The following is a 20408-nucleotide window of genomic DNA, read 5'->3' as shown; positions in this document are numbered from 1 at the left end:
GAAGAGAAAGAAAGAAAGAAAAAAAATGGATGTTGATGTTTTTTACATGAAAGGAAGAGAGGAGGAGGAGGAGGAAGAGGCGCGTCTATTATGAAATGAGAGATTCTAGTTTTTTTATTGAGGTATTTTACCGACAAGTAATTAAATATTAATATTTTTTAATTATTCAATCAGTAATTCCGTCTATGATATTTAATTTAAATTTTTAATTTCATAAAAAAATTTTAAAACCCCCCCAAATATTACTAATAACCTTTCAATCTGTTGGTGATTTCATCTATAATATTTATTTAAATTTTTAATTTAATAAAAAAAATTTCAGAAAAATATATAGTAGAGGATATTTGAGAGTATGGTAGTTGTTACTTTTTAAAGTATTTTTTTATTGAAAATATATTAAAATAATATTTTTTTATTTTTAAAAAATTATTTTTAACATTAACATATTAAAATGATTTGAAAAAATATATAAAAAAATTAATTTTAAATTATAAAAAATTAATTTTTCTTAAAATATTTTTAAAAATGCAAAAATTAATGATTATAAGTTACAATCAATCAAATAAAAGATAGAGATTGTGATCTTATGTTTTGTCCGAATTTCAGCCAATACTGATATTTTTTGTCGAGACTTGAGAAGCCTTCTGGGCCACGAAAAGCCACCAGACACAACAACACTTGCAATGTTTTTTATTAGTCTATAAACCGTTGACGATGAAAAACCATTGGCTGACACAAATAAATTGCGTTTCTTCTACGCTTTCCTAGCTGTGCATGCCACATTCTCTTCTCCCTTCATCACTGCTTCTCTAACTCCTTCTGAGTTCTGATTAAGTCAGATCATCGTTTGAAGATCTTGTTGGGCCAGGTAAGCTCCATGTTCTCTTTTCTTTTTTCTCCAAGATTACATGTCATCTAGAATTCTTGCAAGCTACTCTTTTTGCCCTGATATTGTTCACGAGTTCTTGACTTAGATCAGAGTTCAGGACATAGTTTCTTCTCCTCTTTGTGTTCTTACAAGCTACAGTAAAGCGTGAATTAAAAGTATCTTATTGAGCTTCACAAACAATTTATTGGTGTCATTAATCTAGTGTGTGATTCAAACAGACTGCGTGCTTGAGTGACTAACATATGGGACCTTCTGTAACTCTTTGATTTTGCGTGTCGCTGCTCAGGACCTAACTGGCATATTCTCATCTAGTTTTTGGCTGATAGTTGATCTTACCCTTTATGGTGGTTCTCGATTTCCTTGTGTTTATCTTGGAAAATGTTCATCTAGTTTCTGTATTCGATTTCCTCGTATGGAATACTTTGCTTCCTTTTACTGATTCTTTTTTGCTCTGAACTTCACCTTCTTTCTTTCTCTCAAAGCAGGACAGGAGGTCTCCTGGTTGTCGAGCAGCTTGGCACTGGTTCCTTCTTCTTCTGTGTGCTAATCAAAATCCTTGAAGACAATAAAATGGACCGAGTATGTTTTCCTTTCACTTTTGCTTGATTTTGTTAGTGCTATTTTCTTGTTATATTTTACTTGATCATGCTTAAGAAAGCAAGAATCCCCAGCTTGCTTTTTTGTTTAACCCAACAATTTCCTACTGGTACGACGAGCTTTGAGTAGAGGTTTATGCTATCAGTCAATGCAATGGTAGCAACTCGCCACGGTACAGCTTTCTGCATAATCTCATACGAACATTATAAATAGTTGAATTAAAAAAAAAAAATCACTCGGTGTAAAGAGCATTTCATTCAATTGGACTCTAATATTTTAGCCTTAAGATGAGAGGACCAAAATTGTAAGTTTTGTAAAATAGCAGCTGTTTTTTTTAAATCTAGCCTTGAGATTTTGTCCAATTGTACTTTTTGGTCTTTTTTGTTTGAAAATTATATAATTTAGTTCAAAATTTTATTTTATTTAGATTTGAATCTTTAAGTTTGAAATAGAAAAGAAAAAGTCACACGTTAGATGACATAGAAAAAAGGTTATTGGTTGGCAATATTTTGATTAAAAGAAAAGATTTATCTCAATTTTAACAAGTTCTATTAAATATGTATAGAAATGTGAAGAAAAAAACAATATCTCCTATTGAGTATGTAGTTAGTTTATCTATACACCCTTTTTTATTAAAAACAAATACATTATTTACTAAAAATCCACCTATGGACCTATGGTATTGTAAAATTATTAGCAGGATCCACCTATTGAGTGTGTGTGGATATAGTTAGTTTATCTATACACCCTTTATGAAGGACCAGGGAAATGTCAGTCCTCTCCTTATAGTGGATTGGAACAGTATTTTCGAATTTTTTTTGTTCTTCATTTATTTTAGTACGATTATTGAACTATTTTTTTTAATTGTATCTTTTCATGTTTTATTGATTGATAATTACCCTTGATGCTGGTTTTATATTTCTTTTTCTTTGATTATGATAATATTAAAAAAACATCTTATTTTGACAAAAAAAATGATTTTGTTGTTTGTGACAAAAAAAAGGACCAAAACTAAAAGTAACGTGAAATGGTAGCCATTTATTTTAGAAAAAACAAATTCTCATTTGATCCTTTGTTTTTTTTTTTTTTTATTTTTTTTTAATTTCATCATTTTCACATTGTATTAATTGATTATTTAGCCTGATAATTTGTTTCATGTTGCTTTCTGTGAGTTTATAATAGTCTAAAATAAAACATTCCAACATTGTATTTGTTCTCAATTTTGTAAAAATAATTCAATTTTATTGTTTGAAGAAAATAAAAGATGAGAGAACCAAAATTGAAAGTTTAGTAAAATAGCAACTCTTTTTTTGAAATTTTAGCCTTATGATTTTGTCCGATTTTTTTTTGTCCTTTTAGTTTAGAAATTATTTCAAGATTTTATTTTATTCACATTTCAGTTGCTAGATTTGAAAAAAAAGAGAAAATGTCACATGAAATAGAGAAAAAGTTATCGGTCACTCATATTTTGATAGCAAAAAAAATTGATTTCAATGTTGATAAACTCTGTTCAATGTCTCATTGAAGTCTTTTTAAACCTTCATATTTCCTAAAAAAAAGTATATCAATGTTGATTATGTGTTTTTGGATCTTTTTGATATTTTTGTATTGATAAATTGGTTTTTTCAGATTCTAAAAAGTATTTATTAGGTGCTTTTTAAATAAAAATATATTAAATAATGGATTTTAATGTTGGAAAAACACCCCTTGATTTTTTAGTCACCTCTCTGGTGAGCAAATTCTTGGCATTAGACAATTCTTCATTTTTTTTTTTTAAAAAAAAAAAAAACCCTAGAGGAACAAATTGTTTGCCCATTCCCATATTACATCTTTTAAAAAAAAAGAGTAGATCACATGTTGTCCATTTAAGAGTTTTTTTTAAAAAAATATAGAGTGAATCCACTATAACAAATTTTAATCCTTATTGATGACTAGAAAATCAAGGTTTAAGTTTTGAGACCCTTAAAATCTTATTTTCAACATGTTTTTATTTAAAAATATGACAAAACAAAACAAAAAACATCATTGAAATCTTAATAATCTTATTTCAAACCAAAACACCTTCTAATTAGTCTAAAATCTAAAATCAATACAAATAAAAAAAACTTTCTAGATTTAATTTTTCTAGCATGATTAAAGGCTAAAATCACTTATATCAAACTTTTCTCAAGACGAATCCAATGAAGCCAAGATCATGGTTTTTTTTTTTTTTTTTAATGTGATTGATGAAAAGAACACTAATACCCAAAGCTCTAAGGACCAATATTAAAAATTAAGGGATTAAAATGAAATTTTACCAAAAGTACATGGACCAAATAATGAAAATTTAAGGACCAAAATAAAAAAATATGAAGACATAAAGCACCAAAATAAACTTTAACTGAAACTAGAGGGATCAAATAAATAAAAAGAGTGACAATTTTATGTACTAGAATGTACGTTAACTGTTAATTCTGTTTTATTATGTTAGGAGTAAAGAATAAGAAGATATTGCGCGCTTTAGCAACTACATACCGTGAACTAAAATCATATTAAATTAAATTAATTTAGTTTAATGAATCCAATACATGTTCTTAACTTCTGTTTTTCGTGAGAACTATTGCTCTTTAGGTTATCCCTATAAGCATTTTTCCAGTAAAAACATCCTAATTGAAATAATTGTCTAACGATTTTATATATAGTCTGATTTAGTTGTTTTTTTAGTTTATTAATTTGAATTTCAAATAAAATTTAATTGATAAAAAAATATTAAAAAATATAAGAAAACCCCTCTTATTTACAAATCAATTCTAATATTTTATAAACGCACACCTCTTTTTTTTTTTTTTTCCTTTTAAAAATCAAGTCTGATGAAAAACACCATGAAGATAGATATTTAAGTAATACTGTAAAATGTGCGGGGGAAATATTATAACTTTCTTAATATTATTATTATTATTATTATTATTTTGTTTTACACATTTTTTTTCTTTTTTTTTCTCAAGATTGTCTTCTTCTTCTTTTTATTATTCCTTTTATTTTTTTCTAAAATTATCTTTGTTGATTTTTTTTAATATTGAATTGGTTGAGAATTTAGTTATGCAATTTTTTTCTTTAAAATATTATGGATTGCAATAATGTTTCTCTACATGGTTTTTTTTCTTTATTTTTTTTCCAAAATGATCTTTGTCAATTTTATTTTTTTTCCATATTGAGCTGGTTGAAAATTTTGCTTCATAACTTTTTTTCTTTAAAACACTGTAGATTACTACAATGTTCCCCCTCATGGTTTTTGTTTTGCTACAGTGTTTTCCCACATATTTTTTTTTTTCAAAATTATCTTTGTTGATATTTTTTTTTAATATTGAGCTGGTTGAGAATTTAGATTTAACTTTTCCCACATGTTTTTTTTCTCATTTTTTTATTTTTTTTCTTTTTTTTCCAAAATTGTCTTCTTCTTTTTTTTTTTCTTTTTTTTCAGAATTATTTATTTCAATTTTTTTTTTAATATTGAGCTGGTTTAAAATTTAGATTTGTAGTTTTTTTTTCTTTAAAACACTATGGATTGTTACAGTGTTTCCCCCACATGATTTTTTTTTTTCTTTTTTATGACTTTTTTTTTTGTTTTTTACCATAATTATCTTTGTCAAATTTTTTTTTTTTTTCATATTGAGCTTATTGAGAATTTAGCTTCATAGTTTTTTTTCTTTAAAATATTGTGAATTACTACAGTGTTCTCTCACATGATTTGTTTTTGTTATGATTTTTTTTTTGTTATAATTTTTTTTCAGAATTATCTTTATCGATTTTATTATTTTGAATATTTAGCTAGTTAAGAGTTATAATTGTAGACTTTCTCATGAAATACTATAGGTTGATACAGTATTTCCCTGTATGGTTTTTTTCCCTTTTGTTTTTTTTTTTGTTATGATTTTTTTAAAACAATTATCTTTGTCAATTTTATTTTTTTAATATGAGAATTTAGCTGAGTAATTTTTTTTCTTGGAAACATTGTGGATTGCAACAGTTTTTCTTCATATGATTTTTATTTTATTTTTTTTATGATTTTTTCCACAAACCCATGATAACACAAAATCATGCCACAAGCCCACGGCATCGTGATGGGCATCGCATCTAGTAACAACCTATAACAGCACGTGAGAATAAATATAATGCTTAGCTGAGGTGTGGATGAAATACATCCAACTATAGATTTTACTAGTATATTGGTTCGTACTATGCAGCACAACAGATTAATATTATTTTTTTTTAAATGTAAAAAATAGTAAAAGTGTCATGTTAGATCCAAGAGTCTTAAGTTTGGTGGTCATATTAGATTCATGTCTTGGATCTAGCAGCAATACTAGACCCAAGAGACTTGGGTATGGCAACCATGCTAGATCCACGTGCCTGGGTTTGAAGACCATGCCAGAACAACGGGCCTTGGGTCTGCGGCCATGCTAGACCCAAGTGATTGCTTGTGTTGGTCAAACATATCTAACTCAAGTTTACTTGATTCTGAAAACATGTCTAACCCATGTTTACCTCAACAACAACAACAACAATAATAATAATAATAATCATACTAACAACAACAATAACAACAATGCCTGACCCAATTAAATTTAGGTCAAACATGTTGTCAGACCCAACTAAACGTTAGGTCTGACATGTTTATCAAAACCAAGTATTATAGGTTTGGTAAGATACCTGACGCAAGTTTAATAGAAAATTATGTTGCCTTCGGAAAGCATGAAGAAGTCAGATTTGCAAACTAGAAACATTATATAAAGGAATAAATTTATAAGAAAAATGATTTTTAAATTAAAGAAAAATACTCAAGATTGTTAATTCAATTAATTTTCATTAACAAATTAAAACGTTGTAATTGAATTTAATCATGTAGTTTAATATTTTATTTAAACATAAGAATTATAATAAGTTATTAATTGAATTCAAATTTACTTATGAATTGAATTTAATTTAGCATGTGATTTTGTTTCAAACAAATTGTTAGTGTTAGCGCATTTATAATATTTTTTATGTTATTAACATTAAGTTATTTATTGGTGATCTTAAAAGTTTACTTTCCTCATTAATTTAGTATATTAAAAAAATAAATCATTTAAATATTAATTCCATATAAAAAATATGAAATAAAAAAGTAAATCTCCTTGATCACTACCCTAGCTTTTAATTTGGGTTGGTGTCTCAACAAAAATATATATTTTTATTAACTAAAACACATAATATAATATTCATTGAAATATTTACAAATTATTTAGTGAAAAAACAATCCACTGGGTATTAATCTAATAGATTATATCAACTTTTAGTTTTCAATTTTTTATTAGCTAAAATTAAAATCATAATATTAAAGTAATTTTCAAATAAAAGGACTTTTTGATATTAAAGGTCTATTTAAGGGTGTAGTAAAAGTTACTTTTCAAAAAAAATTTCATTTGAAATGCATCAAAATAATATTTATATTTTATTTTTTAAAATTTATTAGACATTAGCACATTAAAACGATCTAAAAACACTAAAAAAATATTTAATTTGAAGAAAAAAATCAAAATTTGATGAAAATTCCAATTCAATCGTAGCTTTAAAAAAAGATCTAAATAAAAATATATGGAATATAAGAAGTTTTTTAAAATTATTTTCTTAATCATATAGGGAGATATTGAGATAGTGAAATTGTGAGGCTATACCAAAACAACTTGATTGATCCAAAGAAAACCTGGTCGACCAGTTAAAAAAACATGAGGATGAGATTGAAAAAAAAAATAAAAAAATTTATTGACCTAACTTATTATCTATCAAGTTTAAAATTAAAACATGTAGGAGTTTTTTGACATAACCCAGTCAACTTAGCCAATTCAAAAAAAAATCTAATTGACCTTCTAAAAAAGTTCTAACTTAAATTATTTAACCTAAATTTTTATCTAGCTTAAATTAAAATCAAATTACATAAAAACCCCCCAGAATGACTCATTCTACTTGTGTGACTTCAGTGTGTTTGGTATTGTGGTAGTTGTTGTGATTGTGGTTTGAAAAAAAATGTTTTATAAAAAGTACTTTTAGTTGAGGTTGTTTTCAAAAAAATAGGTGTTTGGTTAAAACTGTGGTTAAAATTAAGGTTGCAAAAAAAATAGTTTAATATGTTTGGTTAAAAATGCTTTTAAAATTGAGGTTATAAAATAATTTAAAAATATTTACATTAATATTGATGGTTTTAAATTTAAATATTATAGAATTAATTACTCCTATTACATCATGAAATAAATAATATAATTCTATTACGTATAAAATTCATCCGATAAGAATTACAGTTTTCATAATCTTTTGAGCGTGTAATAAAATTAGATAAAATATTATCAGATATAAAATTGATATTACAAAGCAAGTAAATTTAATTCACTCTATACTAGTTTATCAAGAAAAAAAAATATTGTTCCCATCATAGTACGAATAAATTTAATTCAATTTAAATTAGTTTTTTTTTTATAAAAAAAAAAAAGTATTAAAAAAATTAACAATAAAAAAAAATTCATATAAATGCACTGTTCACACAGTGCAATTATAGTGCAGCTGTTAAAAAATAACACAGAAAAAAAAAAAGTGTATCAATTACATGAATAGTTCCGAAAAGCATGAATTTACTGCTTCCTGAAAATTGAGTTTCTGCCGCAAATAAATATTGGGACCCATGTTTTTTATCTTTTGACAATCCGTAACCAAACGGTTAATTAGTGCGTTTTTTAGAAAACATAAACGCTAACACGTAGACAAACGGATTTGAAAATTGAAAGTGTAACGGATGACATGTTCAAAATCAAAGCAGTAGAGCTGATTTAACCAATTTCCAAAGTTCTTTTTTATGAATCAACAACATAAGATGAAGATTTAAGATACATTGGATTTTTTTTTAAAAAAAATTTTTAAACTCTTTGTTAATGTCATTAAACACAGTCTATTGGATCAAAAGAATAATGAGAGGCTGTTGAGACAATGAGACGGTAGGCGAAGGAGAGTGGGGGGCGGGGCGGCTATAGCTTCTCTTCTTCTTTTTTTGTTCCCTAATTGAAAAACATCAGTCATTGTTTTCCTTTCATTAATGCTGATTTCGTGTCTGTAGGAGCGCCCACAAAGGAAGAGGGTTAAACATACCGATCCATTCTGGGATCATGTTGAGAAGACAAATGATGGTGGTCCTTTCAAGTGCAAATTTTGCCAATCTACATTTGCTGCGTCTACTTCAATCTCAAGGTTCAAATATCATTTGTCAGGAGAAAGTGGGAAAGGAGTTGGTATTTGTGGAAGAGTACCCGTTGATGTCAAAACAGCAGCCTACCAAGCAATGCACAAAAAACAAAATGCAATCCCACCAATTGATCATACAGTTCCAAATGTAGAAGCTCAAAGAATGGAGCAAGAAGGGAGGGATCTCCGAGATTTGGCAATGGAAGATTGGACAGAGAGTACGAGATGGGAAGAGTTTATTGAAGAGTTGATGGTTATTGACGAAGCTGGTGGTTCTCAAGGGCAAGGAGTTTATGAAGGCATGCTAGATACAGAGAATTTGACGCACAGCAGAACCGTGGAAGGGATTGAACTTATTGACCAAGGGACAGATGTTTCAGATGGTGGAGTGCAGAATTTGACAGACAACTTCACCGGTAGTGTGTCCATAGTTACTGACGAAAGTAGAGTTTCTGAAGGGCTTTATGCACATAAGGCTAAAGGAGAAGCATTACTGACAACAAAGCTGGTAGGTCAGGCTTCTGACAGAAATAAGGAGATGATCTGGTCTTGGTTAATGAAGGATGACGTCTTAAGTGTTGGCATTTATGGGATGGGCGGTGTCGGAAAAACATCGCTGGTGACGCATATCCATAATCAGCTGCTACAAAGACCAAGTTCTTTCAATTATGTGTTTTGGGTTACTGTATCACAAAATTTCACAATCAGTAAATTGCAGTATCTTATTGCCAAAGCTATTAATTTAGACCTTTCAAATGAAGAGGATGAGAAGATAAGAGCTGCAAAGCTGTCCAAAGCATTAGTTGCAAAGGGAAAATCTGTTCTCATTCTAGATGATTTATGGAATCATTTTCTGCTAGAAATGGTGGGCATACCTGTTAAAGTTAACGAGTGCAAGTTGATTCTCACAAGTCGATCGTTAGAAGTTTGTCGGCGGATGGGTTGCCAAAAGAGCATCAAAGTAGAGCTTCTTACTAAAGAAGAAGCCTGGACTTTGTTCGTGGAGAAACTTGGGCATTATGATAAACTTTCTCCTGAAGTCGCAGGCATAGCAAAATCTGTTGCAGCAGAATGCGCTCGTCTACCACTTGGGATTATAGCAATGGCAGGAAGCATGAGGGAAGTGGATGACTTGCATGAATGGAGGAATGCATTGGCAGAATTGAAACGATCAGAAGTTGGGGTAGAAGACATGGAACCTGAGGTATTCCATATTTTGAGATTTAGTTATATGCACTTGAATGACTCAGCATTGCAACAGTGTCTCTTATACTGTGCATTTTTTCCAGAGGATTTCACCGTAGATAGAGAGGACTTGATAGGTTATTTGATCGACGAGGGAATAATTCAACCAATGAAGAGCAGGCAGGCAGAATATGATAGAGGTCAGGCTATGCTTAACAAGCTTGAAAATGCTTGCTTACTGGAAAGTTATATAAGCAAAGAAGACTACAGATGTTTCAAGATGCATGACTTGATTCGAGATATGGCTCTTCAGAAACTGAGGGAGAAATCACCAATCATGGTTGAAGTCGAGGAGCAACTAAAAGAATTACCAGATGAGGATGAGTGGAGAGTGGATGTCATGAGAGTTTCGTTAATGAAAAATCACCTCAAGGAAATTCCCTCTGGCTGTTCACCGATGTGTCCCAAGCTTTCAACGTTGTTTTTATTCTCAAATTTCAAGCTAGAAATGATTGCGGATTCCTTTTTCAAACATTTGCAAGGACTCAAGGTTCTTGATCTATCAGCCACCGCTATCCAGGAATTGCCAAGTTCCTTCTCCGATTTGGTGAATCTCACTGCTTTATATCTCAGAAGGTGTCACAATCTAAGATATATACCATCATTAGCAAAGCTTACGGAGTTGAAGAAATTGGATCTCCGCTATACTGCACTTGAAGAACTGCCTCAAGGGATGGAAATGCTGTCCAATCTCAGGTATCCTTTTTTTCCCCCCTTCTCTTTACCTTCTTCTTGACTGTGAAATACTTGGATCAAAATTCATTGATCTGAAATAGCAAACATCATAAAGGATAGAATGACTGACACCATTTGGACCATCTGCTATACCATCTCAGGTATCTTAATCTTTATGGAAATAGTCTAAAGGAGATGCCTGCTGGTATATTACCTAAGCTCTCACAGCTACAATTCCTTAGTGTGAACCGGGGGTTCGGCATTTTCAAGACAGTACGAGTAGAGGAAGTAGCATGCTTGAAGAGGATGGAAACTTTGAGATACCAATTCTGTGATCTTGTCGACTTCAAGAAGTACCTCAAATCTCCAGAAGTGAGGCAACCTCTGACAACATACTTCTTCATAATAGGACAACTAGGTGTGGATCCAGTTATGGATTATTTACTTTATATGACACCGGAGGAAGTCTTTTATAAAGAAGTTTTGCTTCATGATTGCCATATCGGTGAAAAAGGAAGGTTTCTTGAGCTCCCAGAAGATGTTTCAGCTTTCTCAATCGGAAGATGTCACGACGCAAGGAGCTTATGCGATGTTTCTCCATTTAAACATGCAACTTCACTGAAGTCCTTCGGGATGTGGGAATGTGATGGAATAGAGTGCTTGGCTTCGATGTCAGAATCCTCCACGGATATATTTAAAAGCCTGGAATCGCTATACCTTAAAACTTTGAAGAACTTTTGTGTCCTCATTACAAGAGAAGGAGCTGCTCCACCATCATGGCAATCCAATGGTACCTTCTCTCATCTTAAAAAAGTGACAATAGGTGAATGTCCAAGTATGAAAAATCTGTTCTCCCTTGACTTGTTGCCAAATCTCACAAACTTGGAAGTGATTGAAGTTGATGACTGTGACCAAATGGAGGAGATAATAGCAATAGAGGATGAAGAAGAAGGCATGATGGTTGAAGATAGCAGCAGCAGCAGCCACTACGCTGTTACCAATCTCCCAAATTTAAAGGTTTTGAAATTAAGCAACTTACCGGAGCTAAAAAGCATTTTCCACGGGGAAGTGATTTGTGGTTCTCTACAAGAAATTCTTGTGGTTAACTGCCCAAATCTAAAGAGGATCTCACTCTCTCATCGCAACCGTGCTAATGGCGAAACACCACTTCGAAAAATCCAGGCATATCCAAAAGAATGGTGGGAGTCAGTGGAGTGGGGCAATTCCAACAGTAAGAATGCCCTTGAACCACTGTGTGTGTTTCAGGAGTCTTTATTTTAGTAGTGGGAAAAGCAGGCAGGAAGTTCAATAAAATGCATTGCCAAGATGGTACGTCTCTGAATCTGCATCGTTTTAATTCACGTTTGTAGAAATCTTCTTCCTCCATTGCCTTTTCCATTTATCACTCCTCACTTCCATTTTCCTTCAGTTGCGAGTCTAGAGAGATCGGAGGATCCATCCCCTTGAATTATCACAAGAAACCATAGAATTGAAATTTGTGGAGAAGGTGCAAATAAAATTGAGACAGCCTGGAAGAAAATAAAGCATTACAACAAAGACAATCAGCCAAATGTGAGGAGGGAACAGAGCCTCTGGAGAATTTACGGTGTTAAAGGCATCAAGAATCATTCTGGGAACTGAAAAAACAATTTGTTTTGGGTTTTTGCTGTAAAATCTAATATTCCTTAGCAGTACTATCTCATCAAGTTAAAAATCTTCCTGCATCCTAATGCATCAATTTATTTATTTATTTATTTATTTTTACTTGCAATGTGCATGCAAGACTCTGTACCTGCCTTCGAAGAAAAACTGTAATGTGAAGCGATGCTGAGAAATGTGTTCATGTTTTTATCAATGAATTTCAGCTGTTCATGTATTTTTGGAAGTGCAGTGCTGTTAGCATGTTTTGCTTAGCTCTGTAATTTCTGCAATATCATTACTGTCAACAAACTGGTAGCAGAATTTCATTTTAAAAAAATAAAATAAACAACCACAGCCTGTATGATTACTAGAGTCAGACTCGAGAGTTTTTTACATGGAGAAGATGCATTATAACTGGGGGAAGGTGCCGATTTCATAAGGTTATCGGGAGAGGTGTGAACTACATATGCTTGAGCAGTGTTAGAATGGGATAATATATCACGAATAAAGCATCTCCAGCTCAAAATGGGTTGCACATACTCCCGAGAAGGATATAATATGGAAGAGACAATAAGATCTATGATCATCTGTGATCATACACTAGTTTGAATTTTCACAAAACAAAAAAATAGAAATATATTAAAGAGTATGTGTTTGGAGTTTAGTTTTAAATTGGTTAGCTAAAAAAATGATTTTATTTTTTAAATTAATTTTTTAAAAATATTTTTAGATTATTTTGATGTTTTAAAATTAAAATGAATTTTAAAAAATAAAAAAAAATATTATTTTAATATATTTTTAATAAAAAATATATAGTTAAATAATTTTTCGATAAAGTTAGCTAACATCATGGAATAAAATTAAAAACAAAAACAAGAAAGTTGTAAAATAGAAAGGCAGCCGGAGGGTAATATGTTTAAGTATGTGGGTGTCCCATTAATTTCAAGTTCTTACAAACCAATCAAAACCATCCAGCTAGGACTGTCTAGATAGATGAGGCGCGCCAAAAAAAACCTCAGCCTCTCTGTCTCCGTGTCTGACTCTCACAAATCCAACCGCTTTCAAAGTCATGGCTTTGCCTTTATCCTCTTCTTCTATCATCATCTCTTCCAAGAAGCTCTCCTTCAATGTCTCCATCTCTCAAAAACCGACTCAAAAGCACCTTTTCCTCTCTGCCCATTTTGCATTTCGACTCAATGAAGCTCGTAGCCAAGTCACAGCAAGACCTGCTGTCCGTGCCTGCAACTCTACAACAAGTACTTATGCCAAGGTGTGGTTTTATGTTTTTCAAATCTCCTCTATGAACTGAAGGGTTTTCCAATGCTGATGGCATAATGTACTAATCAAGGAAATGGTATTGACATAAGATTATGATTAGGGTCTACTTAGTTTTAGTCAACAAATACTTGAATTCGAGCTCTTTTCTTTTCCCAGCTTCACTGTTGGAATTTTAGGCGTCAGCATGTGTTTTAATGATTTTTAATTAGACAAACGGTGTTGATGTACTACTGGTTAGGAATAAGGTAACTGTTGAGGCAGCTGATAGTAGTGAAATTGGTTCTGAATGGGACTGCTACACGGAGATAATTAGTCTATAGTTCTGGTGAAAAAATAATTAGTAATCTAGCAAGAATTGCAATAAAAAATTTTGAAGACCGCAAAATCAAGTTTGGTTTTCCGAGTATTTTATAAGAAAATACGAGCCTTAGGGTTTCTTCTTACGTGTAATGCAAAAATCTCCTAAGCATCATCAACCAATATATATGGCCTTCGTTCATTTGAATGCTGGGCATAATTCAAAGTCTTGCTTTATGTGTTTCCATTTATGAAAAAGTTCATTCCATGGATAGAGGAATCTGATTCCCAGAAGCAATTTTTGTTGGAATATATTGATGTCTATTTTTCTTTGTCCTCGTTATTCTTAATTGCAATTGACTGGCAATAGCAGATAACCTGGTATGATAATCCTGTCTATGCATTGAAATTTTACTGCAAGAAACTAATTTATTTTACCCTCTTTGTATCCATAATTATGCAATTTTTTGCCTTTGTCACTTCTTCTTTCCTTACACACCGATTAGACTATCTACCTTATGGATCAAATAGGGGAAATTATAATCCCCTTTTCTGTAGTGCTTTCTAAAATGGCTTTTTGGTTATGTAGGATCTGGCATGCGAGCACGATTTTCCTCCTAATTTGTACATGTCAACTTTTGGAGATGGAAAGAAGAAACTTAAGAGTCTGATTGCTATGATACTTATTTTTATCCAAATTTCTGCACCAGTACCTTTGAGTGGTTGGGACTTTTGGTATGTTTCTCCAGCAAAAGCAGTGCTTTATTCTCCGGACACCAAGGTCCCAAGAACTGGGGAGCTTGCATTAAGAAAGGCTATCCCAGCAAACATAAACATGAAGTCCATACAGGTTGTTATTAGCAATTAAATTACTGCATAACTTCCCTAACTTGGAAATTAATCAGTTTGCAGACCATCTTGCTTTTGCTTCTAGACTTCTCTCGAGGACATTTCATACTTGCTAAGAATTCCACAAAGAAAACCTTATGGAACCATGGAGGGTAATGTGAAGAAAGCACTAAAGGTACATGCTACACTTTATTGATTCAACAAGATAAAAACTCATTGTCAGAGTGGTACTATTCAAAAGTATGTAGCTCAGTTCAGTTAATAAAAATTATCAGATGAGATCTTTGTTTAGGAAGATGCTTTCCATTTTTTAGCTGTTCTGGGATCTCGCATCATGATTTTCTCCATCAATTGTTGTCTTCTAGCTTAGACATGGGCCCAAACCATTTGCTTCTGCCGAAAATTACTTTTTATTTGCACAAGTTAGTTCCATGTTATCCAATTGAGCATTTATTGAAATTGGAAACCATGTTTTTGATGTTTGTTGTACTTTTATTTTACATATTAAGCCTCATCTGTTCAAGTTTCCTTGCATGCAATGCCATTAGTGATTTTAGTCTTCTTCAGTTCATTTCCACATTAACATGTACAATAATTTAGTGTTGTAAACAATTAATTCCCTCATTGACGATATGCATAATGAATTTATATAATTACCTGGGAGTTTTTCTTTCTTCTTATTTCAGATAGCACAGGATGAAAAGGATTCTATCCTGGCAAGTATACCAGCAGACTTGAAGGAAAGGGGGTCTACACTGTATGCATCTCTAATAGATGGGAAGGTATTGGAAAGAACTTAATAATTTTATTAGCTCAATTTGACAAGAAAATTTGTTAGCTTGAGAAAATCATACCAGCATTGGTGGACTGGAACAGATACAGACAAGATAAATTCCATTGTGCTATCCTTTTAAGCTGTTGGATGAATTGTAGGAGCATAACCAGAAACTTGAGCCAAGAGCACATGAAAAATATAATGTTGTTCTGCAACATAATACTCTTAGTTAGTGTTATTTGCTGCAACAGCAATATGATTATATAATGCATATCTGAAGACAATATATCAGCAATCCATCTAAGTTACAGAATCTTTCTCCTGTTGGGGATGAGAAACTAACAAGAAGCTTAATTTACATGGTTTATGCTAGAACTTGTATAATTATACTAAATTTCCCTTGCTTTTCTAGGGCGGTTTGCAAGCACTCCTTCAATGTATTAAGGATCAGGACCCAGATAGAGTTTCTGTTGGCCTTGCATCTTCACTGGATACAGTTGCAGAGCTGGAGTTGCTGCAGGTAAATGTGACTGCCAGTAATAATAAATAATTTTTCTCATGTAAACCATATAAAAGAATAGAGTTGAGATATTTTCCTTAAAATTTTCACACTTCTTATATTGGGGATTGTGTCTTTTGCCCAAGAATGTGATGATATAGATAACTACAAGATTGTAGATAAAAGTTAAGCATGTAGCAAATCTCAATGTAAAGCTTTTTGCAACAGGCTCCTGGGCTGTCGTTTTTGTTGCCCCAGCAATACTTGAAATATCCAAGGTCAGTCCTCTCCAGGAATATCCATATACATTTAATTCTCTAATTTAACTGAAATTTCCATGTGCATTCCACAAATAGATGTGTCTCTAACAAATGAGTGTGGTTTTAGGATACCATTCTTAAATCATTTATAGTTGAATAGAAGAGAGAAGCAATAAATGAAAGCTTGTGGTATATTAAAAATAATCCTTGATGAATATAAATGTTTTTTTGTCCATTACATCCAATGAGAATATCGGTTGTTCACTCTTGTATTCTAGGTTTCATGACTTGCAGCTTATGTGCATGTTTGGTAGTGTATTTTCAACTGTATTTAGGAGCGTTTCAAAAGTGTGTTTGCCTTGAAAAAACATTAAATTGATGTTTTCTTAGTGCTTTTTGATGATTTTAATGTGCTGATATCAAAAATAAATAAATAAAATCTAATTTTTTTAAATACATTTCCAAGCAAAAAGCACTTTTGAAAAACACACTATACATCTTTTCCTCTTCATACACTTACTTTTCATGAGTACCTTCTTTGCAACTACTTTCACAGTAATGCATAAATTGATAAAAAGGACATGAAAACATAATTAAAAAGATTCATGTCATGATATATCATAGAGAGAGTTTTTCCATAGTTTTTGAAAGTCTAAAATATTATCCAAAAGGGGGTGAATGAGGGCTTAATTGAAAGTTTGATTTGTGAAATTTTATTCTTTAACACTTCAAATTTCAACAACAACAATCAATTATGCAAGGCACAAATAAAATGAGATAGAGATCAAGAAAGACGAACCAATTTTATAGTGATTAGGACAATCACCTACTCTACTTCTTGAACCTCCGTTCAAGTATTCATTACCATCTCACAATCTTCTTAATAAGTGAGACCTTATCAATGCACTAATATTTACTGGATTAAGATTAGAAAATCCATCTCTCACATTCCTTTTCAAGGATCAAGATTTAAACCTTTCAATGGCTGACAACTAAAGATATTCTCAAGTGGTTCAAGTGACACTTACACTTTCTCAAAAGATAATCTCTTACAAGAATTTTCACACCTTACAATGAAGAAAAGGTTACAATAAATGGAGCTCAAGTCTTTATAATTGTAATCTAGCTCAATGAGATTGTGATTTGATGCCAATTTTTTTTTAAAGTTTTGAGAGATGTTGAAAATAATAAAAGCTTTTTAGATAAGAGAATTTGTAAGCACTGAGTGTTGTAAAATTGTAAGGTTATTCACATGAAGTGAATAAGTGGTTTTTACAGGTGAAAAATCATCACTTAGATGTTATATACACTTGGAATGATGGAGTAAAATATTTTGAACTTTTGGAGTGTTCTTCCATTCCATCTACTAAGAATGTTATATCACCATTTTTTTTTTAAACAATAGTTGTTACACAAGCTTGAACGTAAAATAAGTTAACCACTAAGACAAGTTAGCTCTTGAGTATAAAATAAATTAAGTACAACTTTCTTAAAAATAACAAGTTTACCACTCAGTTAAAAATAAATAAGAAACTTTTTTAGTGATAAACAACACTTACTACATGTTATCCATTGAAAAAGAATTTGAGTGATAATACTAAAATATATGATAAAAGAATTTCTCATAAGCTATTTTTCAATATGTATAAGTTTTGGCAATAAAACTATTTTTGGATGATTAATTCAGCAATAAAAATATTTTTTTAATGCAAAATTAAATTCTATAAAGATTTAATTACATGAAATTAAGTTTAAGCATCTTTAAGTCAATATTGCATCCAAAAAGTCCATATTGCTTCAATTTAAAGTAGTAAAGTTCGTACAACATTAAAACTTTTGACATGCTTATTAAATTGACTAATTGTTGTTATCATCAAAATCATTAATCCATAGACTTTGGGCTAATAGCATTTTCATAGGTTGACTCAATTTCTATAAGATTAAATTTTATTAGGAAATATACGATCTGTCTTGACTTCATTTTGGTTCTAGCTGTTGCCTTCTATGTGTGGCTAATTTGTCAATTTGAGACTGCTCACTGATGTGCAATTGTTGTATTTGATTAGCATCTTACAAACTTGTTTATGCTTTGCGTCAGCATCATCTTTTCATTTATTTGTAGGCTAACAGGCAGAGGGACTGTTGAATTTACCATTGAGAAAGTAGATGGCTCAACATTTTCCCCAGAAGCTGGTGGTGAACCGAAAAAGAATGCCAAAATTCAGGTTTGATAAACTTCTGAATGTCTATGCGGCAAGCTTTCAAATTATTTCAATTAGATATAGAGAAACTTGCTATTAGTTTGTGTTAGCTCCTTTGATACCTAAAACATTTTTCACATATTTCTCCCCCACCCCCTGGCAAGCCATCTCCATGCAAAAAAAAAAAAAAGATGACTATGATGGCCAGCCATGAAGGAGAAATCTGAGCTCAGGCACATATTGGCTTAAGCAGGCTGATCCTCAAATATTGTGAGCTTGTGCATCATCATGTTAATAAAATGTTGTTAGGGAGCACATAAAACCATAATATGATTGATGCTTTGCTTAGCCTGGAGTTTATGACTAATATTTAAACACGGTATCATTGGTTTATTGAACAATTCTCAAACCAGATGACTAAACTGGAGTCACCACCATTGCACCTTGTGTTTTTTTGTTAATGGCCAAATATTGTGCCTAACCGCCTGCAAGCAATGAATATCAGCATCTTATATGATAAATACACCTTCACTACTTGTAACAGTCCAAATGAATGTTGATTTCCTTACCGTACATTTAATACCAACTGATGATTAGCACTTGGATTCAGGTAGTTCTAGACGGATTCTCAGCACCATTAACGGCAGGGAATTTTGTGAAACTGGTAAGGTAGTTGAACCTCATCTCAGCCTTGTGGAAATTTTATTTTCCCATCCTTCCACTTCACTCCATCCTCAAATTTTCCTTGTCCAGTTTTAGTTGACATGCCATTGCATCCTATTGTTTTTCTTTTCTTTTCTGTCTCAGAAGCTTTGATTTATGTCTACTTTTTATTTATTACTTTTCCTTTCCAGGTAGCTTTGTTTTAGATTTTACCATCTGAAAAACATGCCTCGGAACTAAAACATTGAGTTATTGGAATGTGCTGCCCTCTTTCAGGTAGTTGATGGAGCATATAATGGGGCAAAGCTCAGCTTCACTGACCAAGCTGTTCTCACTGACAATGGACTTGATAAGAACAGTGGTTACAGTGTTCCCTTAGAGATAATGCCATCGGGTCAATTTGAACCTTTGTACCGAACAACGTTAAGTGTCCAGGTACAGAACTCTTATTTCTATTTCTGTGCGTTCCATGCAATTGCAAGAAGCGAAACATTTTTTTTCAATGTTATATAATTTCCACTTTCCATGTGGAAGGATGGAGAATTGCCAGTTCTTCCACTATCTGTTTACGGGGCAGTTGCAATGGCGCACAGTGAGGTTTCTGAGGACTTCTCTGCACCATATCAGTTTTTCTTCTATCTCTATGATAAAAGAAATGTAAGTGCCATCCACACTAAAAACTAAAATAAAATTTTAAACGTCTGAATTTCCTCACATGATGTCATTGCCCCATGTCCTTCCCTATCACCCCCTTATCTTGGTACTCCTGTGTGTCTTGTAGGCTGGTTTAGGAGGGCTATCTTTCGATGAAGGGCAGTTTTCAGTTTTTGGGTATGTCTTTGATGAACTTTTTTCATGGTGGTAGTAAATAAGTTTTTGAGTCGTATCGTGATATGCGATTTCAATATGCAGATACACAACCGCTGGGAGAGAAATTCTTTCACAGATAAAAAGTGGGGATATAATTCAATCTGCAGAGCTCGTGGAAGGTCAGGATCGCCTCATATTGCCAAATGAGAACTAACATAATCTTTACTGCAGGAAGACTCGTCATTCTTTATCTTCATTGCACTTGTTATGGGATCAGCCTGATTTTCTTGGTGCAGGTTGGTGTCCTTGTGTTGGAGACCTCTGTAAATCTTTCTTGTTGCCTCAATTACTTGCATTTGATATTGTAAAACTTGCTTGCTCTGGTATCAATTTGTTTTGCTCTTCCTTTCCAACTAAGCTGTTGATGACGTGATTGGATCTGGAGCATGCTAAATGAATATAGAAGCAATGGCTTTCTTTGGTT

At 31.9% G+C, this 20408-nt stretch overlaps 2 protein-coding genes across 5 annotated transcripts; both read left to right on the top strand.

Annotated features, from left to right (window-relative positions):
• Positions 1 to 715: 715 nt before the first annotated feature.
• Positions 716 to 12176, top strand: LOC118036303 (probable disease resistance protein At4g27220). Of its 3 annotated transcripts, none has more exons than XM_035041980.2 (5): positions 716 to 868; positions 1380 to 1468; positions 8607 to 10672; positions 10813 to 11980; positions 12081 to 12176. In XM_035041980.2, exons 2-4 carry the CDS (start codon positions 1460 to 1462, stop codon positions 11930 to 11932), a joined length of 3195 nt encoding a protein of 1064 aa, XP_034897871.1. In that variant the 5' UTR covers positions 716 to 868; positions 1380 to 1459; the 3' UTR covers positions 11933 to 11980; positions 12081 to 12176. The 3 variants fall into 3 exon arrangements, with proteins under 3 accessions (XP_034897871.1, XP_034897869.1, XP_034897872.1); XM_035041978.2 differs by having other exon boundaries at positions 718 to 868; positions 1375 to 1468; XM_035041981.2 differs by having other exon boundaries at positions 742 to 868; positions 1372 to 1468.
• Positions 12177 to 13300: 1124 nt separating this feature from the next.
• On the top strand, positions 13301 to 20408 carry LOC118036307 (peptidyl-prolyl cis-trans isomerase CYP37, chloroplastic). Of its 2 annotated transcripts, XM_035041985.2 has the most exons (12): positions 13302 to 13562; positions 14457 to 14717; positions 14802 to 14891; positions 15403 to 15498; positions 15904 to 16011; positions 16219 to 16268; positions 18373 to 18475; positions 19062 to 19115; positions 19391 to 19549; positions 19649 to 19771; positions 19896 to 19945; positions 20027 to 20408. In XM_035041985.2, exons 1-12 carry the CDS (start codon positions 13362 to 13364, stop codon positions 20136 to 20138), a joined length of 1407 nt encoding a protein of 468 aa, XP_034897876.1. In that variant the 5' UTR covers positions 13302 to 13361; the 3' UTR covers positions 20139 to 20408. The 2 variants fall into 2 exon arrangements, with proteins under 2 accessions (XP_073266338.1, XP_034897876.1); XM_073410237.1 differs by lacking the exon at positions 19062 to 19115 and having other exon boundaries at positions 13301 to 13562.

Source organism: Populus alba, chromosome 1 (genome assembly GCF_005239225.2).
Source record: "Populus alba chromosome 1, ASM523922v2, whole genome shotgun sequence".
Lineage (NCBI taxonomy): Eukaryota > Viridiplantae > Streptophyta > Magnoliopsida > Malpighiales > Salicaceae > Populus > Populus alba.
This window is presented reverse-complemented; position numbering and strand designations above follow the sequence as displayed.

Bases quoted from the DNA above. Each gene is read 5' to 3' on its own strand.
- LOC118036307 (XM_035041985.2), top strand. From the start codon at position 13,362: ATGGCTTTGCCTTTATCCTCTTCTTCTATCATCATCTCTTCCAAGAAG. The intron at 18,476-19,061 runs GTTTGATAAACT...ACTTGGATTCAG, and splicing joins AAAAGAATGCCAAAATTCAG to GTAGTTCTAGACGGATTCTC. The intron at 19,116-19,390 runs GTAAGGTAGTTG...GCCCTCTTTCAG, and splicing joins CAGGGAATTTTGTGAAACTG to GTAGTTGATGGAGCATATAA.
- LOC118036303 (XM_035041980.2), top strand. The intron at 10,673-10,812 runs GTATCCTTTTTT...ATACCATCTCAG, and splicing joins GAAATGCTGTCCAATCTCAG to GTATCTTAATCTTTATGGAA.